Source organism: Triticum dicoccoides, chromosome 6B (assembly GCF_002162155.2).
Source record: "Triticum dicoccoides isolate Atlit2015 ecotype Zavitan chromosome 6B, WEW_v2.0, whole genome shotgun sequence".
Classification (NCBI taxonomy): Eukaryota; Viridiplantae; Streptophyta; class Magnoliopsida; order Poales; family Poaceae; genus Triticum; species Triticum dicoccoides.
The window spans coordinates 704,245,585-704,249,378 of NC_041391.1; the positions used below are offsets into that span (position 1 = coordinate 704,245,585).

A 3,794-nucleotide genomic window follows, 5' to 3' on the forward strand; every position below is an offset into this window, starting at 1 on the left:
ATCCTCTCCTAACTCGCCCGCCCAGATAAAGAGAGAGGGAGAGCCCGAAAATGGTAGATACTGAGAGAGGAGATACAACCTCGTCGTAGCAAGATCAGCGTGCCGAAGACCGAGCGACGTCCTTTTCAATGGAGGAGAACGGCAGTGCTGCACAGGCGATGGAGGTCGACGAACTAAAAGGTAAGCATCTTTTTGCAAGGGCGTAGAACTGCGTTGCGAAAGCTTTCACCGTTTTCTTAGAACTAGATCATTAGATGCAATAGTAGTTAATACTCGTTTTTTTGTTGCTCCGCTTTATTTTTTTTTTGCACTAGATGCATACACCGCAGTCCCTAGTGTGGATCAGAACACACAACCAGCCAGCAAGAGCACGCCTGGCGTTGAGAGGATTGATGGGGAAAACACGGACGAGGAAAATATTGTTAGTATTAACCTTGACGTATCTGCAGTTTCAGTTGCTGTTTGTTTCCCTCAGTAGTTAAATAAGTTCAGTTGGATGTGTTGTTCCGAATGTCAACTGAATTAGCCAGAAGCGATCTGCGTTCTCGCTGCTGCCTTGTTTTTTTAGCTCAAGTTAGTTAGCTTTAGACTCGGCACGATTCAGGCTCGTGGGATGGCACGCGCAATTGTTGGATCGTGGCGAGCTTTCAGTTTTTCTGTTAGCGACTGAATAAATGTAAGAACAGAAAAGACACACTCTTTACACGTCGCAGAAGCTCTCTCTCTCTCTCTTTCTGTGGCTGCGTTCCTGCTCTCTGTTCCCTTTGTGTTGTGCTATTCAGAGAGAAAGATTCAGAGTTTGAGAGCGACTAGATCACAGCCTCAAAACCAACAAAGGTTAGCAAACCAGCGGAAGGCGCTGAAGCAGACAACAGCCGGCAAAGGTATTTCTCGCACTAGGCAAGCATCCACCCTCTCCGACATAAACAATTGCCGTCAGATTTCCATGATATACGCACGTACTAAATCACAAAGTTTCGGTATAGGAGGACTAATCATTTTAGAATCATACACTTATCGTTCCAACTCTGTACACACTATACACCAGCATGGTTTCCATCAAGCTTAGAGGTCGTATTAATCTTACAGGAACAAAGAGGGGAAGCGCAGCATCGGAGGGAAGCCTGGGGGCGATCGAGCAGGCTATGGAAGAAGCAGTGAAGCTCGGGAAGAAAATTGTGTTCGAACCAGCTGTGTGCATGTCTTTCAACTCTGAGTAGGAGGCATATGAGTTTTACAATGTGCACTCCCGGGAAGTCTGGCTTCAGCATCAAGCGTGGGAACAAGTACATCAACGGCAAGCATACAAATCTAAACACGATTTACTGTGCTCATGCGAGGTTAGCTAACATGTCATTTTTTAGAATTGATTCTTGGATGAAGGGCAGACAGTAAACTAAATTCGAGATCATCCTGGACGCAATGCCGTTAACGTACCCAGCCGCCCATGGAACTGTAGACAGCACGGGTTCGCTCACCAGGGGCGCAGTGCGCGTCGCCACAAACGGCGCCGAGCGGACAATGCTTCAGGAGCCGGTGGGATCTCCTGCACCCCGTCCACATGGATGAGCACGCGCTGCCTTCAAAGGAGACCACAACCGTAAACTTGGCTATGCAGCCGCTCGACCTCCACAAAGCTGGCTGGCAGAACGACGTGACCAAGCTCGTCATCCAGGGCACAGCCATCAGCGAGCTCGAGACGAGAAACGTGCGGGATGATGCCTGTGTGATCAACCTCCGCGCGCGTGCAGTACGTACAAGGACACATCCCTTTTCATGTACTCCCTCCGTTCCTAAATGTAAGTCTTTGTAGAGATTTCACTAGATGGACTACATACGGAGCAAAATGAATGAACCCACACTTAAAATGCATCTATATACATCCGTATGTAGTTCATAGCGGAATCTCTATAAAGACTTATATTTAGGAACGGAGGGAGTATGTATCAAGCTCAATGGAGACGATCCTGCACATGGGAGCAGTTTCTTCGCCATCTCAAGCGACCACGCCTGCTTAGGGACGCACTCTAGGAGCACTCGCACGCGGTAACGTGAACGCACGAGTCCGGCGTCGAAGTCAGGCGACCATTCCTGGACGCGGAATGGTGTGGCCTGGTCGTCGTGGAACACCCTCACTGATGCAACTTGATCGCGCCACCCGCCGTCCGTGAAACGGACGAGGTACGATTGCACTGAGAGGGCGGACACGTCGACGGCTGCCCTCATTGAACTCAATCAATATCATAGTACTTCGATTCCACCATGGGTCATGTGTGCATTATTTCTAAAACTCACCCATCTGTTTGCATGATTTTTATGTATCGATCGATCATGTACACCCATGTATGAGAGCATGGCCTATAGCATCCTCGATACTGAGATCATGTTTCCGTCCAGTGCACCATGCAACGAGGATTTTTGCAAAGGCATCCCGTAGATGTAATGTTGAATGTGCTTCTTGTGAAAAATTGACTTCTTCCGGGCTAGCATTTTTTGACGCAGGGATGGATGGATACGGGATCCCAGCTGCGGGGCCGAGTGCACGCGGACAAATTGACGATTCATCATCGGAATCAGAAGAAGAAGAGAGTATTGGTTTCCCTGCAGGAGGTGGCGTTGCGGAGTCAGAGTTAGACGAAGAAGATTAGTACCAGCCTAATTGGAAGGCACCCGCCATTAGCTCGAGGTGCAGCGTTAAGAAGTTTCACGATTTGATCGCTTCGCTTTACGAGGAGAAAAGACATTACGTCTTGGAGATGGAGTTTGCCTCTCCTTGTACTGTACATACATGGTTTGCTCAGTCAACAACTAACATAAATCACAGGCTTACTACTTAGGAAACGCAACAAAATCGATAAACGACGCCTTTTTTCTGAAGATCCAACTGAACATATGTACAATGTAGGAAATGATGAGTGATGTAGTTGTAGTTCGTCACGACACTGAAAGAACAAAAGAAGTGCCACACATTCTCTTATTTTCAGAGCTATAAACATTCAGCAAACACTAGAAACTGACGAAATACATGCATAGGTTCGTCTGACCCATACCTTAGGGAGTAACCCTAATGTGCATGTTGCAGCCCTGCCTCTTTATGATTTCATTTATTCCATGGGTGAGCCAAAGACAGAACCACCATGCGAAATAAAAAGCTTATTACTCAACATAGAATTTTTTTTCCACTTCGAACACAAACTGTCGATAAAACAGAGAAAATACCTGCTTCCCACTGTTGTTGTGACTCGCTGCAACACGGAGGGGGTCGACGTCGACGGCAGCAGGGACGATGGCTCCTGCAAACACGCCTCCCATTCCATCAACTCTCGCGGGGAGACTCTGGCTTCCGTTGCTTCCGCGGCCATCTCTGGACCATTCCATGCCGAAAAACTATAGCTGAACAGCGTCGTTAGCGGGGCGCAGGGGCATCGGCGGGGAGCGCAAAGATAGTAGCGAATCGTGGCGTCAGTTATTGCAAGCAGATGGCCAGTGGCGTTTTGTGATTACTACGCAGCTGTACGGCTACCGCCCATGCATAAAAAGAGACCATCAAGTGGCACTTGATTCACGTGCAAACGGTTTCGAACCGTGTACACAGAGCTACAATGAAATTACTACGCAGCTGTACGGCTACCGCCCATGCATAAAAAGAGACCATCAAGTGGCACTTGATTCACGTGCAAACGGTTTCGAACCGTGTACACAGAGCTACAATGAAATTACTACGCAGCTGTACGGCTACCGTCCATGCATAAAAAGAGACCATCAAGTGGCACTTGATTCACGTGCAAACGGTT

General features: G+C 48.1%; 1 protein-coding gene across 3 annotated transcripts; it reads right to left on the reverse strand.

Annotated features, from left to right (window-relative positions):
* Positions 1-1,980: 1,980 nt before the first annotated feature.
* LOC119326746 lies at positions 1,981-3,472 on the reverse strand. Of its 3 annotated transcripts, none has more exons than XM_037600363.1 (3): positions 3,220-3,472; positions 3,051-3,090; positions 1,981-2,601 (listed from the first exon to the last, which is right to left on the reverse strand). In XM_037600363.1, exons 1-3 carry the CDS (start codon positions 3,360-3,362, stop codon positions 2,359-2,361), a joined length of 426 nt encoding a protein of 141 aa, XP_037456260.1. In that variant the 5' UTR covers positions 3,363-3,472; the 3' UTR covers positions 1,981-2,358. The 3 variants fall into 3 exon arrangements, 1 of the variants encoding a protein (XP_037456260.1); XR_005158144.1 differs by lacking the exon at positions 1,981-2,601 and adding an exon at positions 2,799-2,942; XR_005158143.1 differs by lacking the exon at positions 1,981-2,601 and adding an exon at positions 2,799-2,942 and having other exon boundaries at positions 3,051-3,472.
* Between the last annotated feature and the right edge of the window lie 322 nt (positions 3,473-3,794).

What these genes read in the sequence shown, in the direction of transcription:
- LOC119326746 (XM_037600363.1), bottom strand. Translation starts at nt 3,362, where the DNA reads ATGGCCGCGGAAGCAACGGAAGCCAGAGTCTCCCCGCGAGAGTTGATG. An exon ending in ACAACAACAGTGGGAAGCAG is followed by an intron (nt 3,091 to 3,219) that starts GTATTTTCTCTG and finishes GAAATCATAAAG; the next exon opens with AGGCAGGGCTGCAACATGCA. An exon ending in CATTAGGGTTACTCCCTAAG is followed by an intron (nt 2,602 to 3,050) that starts GTATGGGTCAGA and finishes CACCTCCTGCAG; the next exon opens with GGAAACCAATACTCTCTTCT.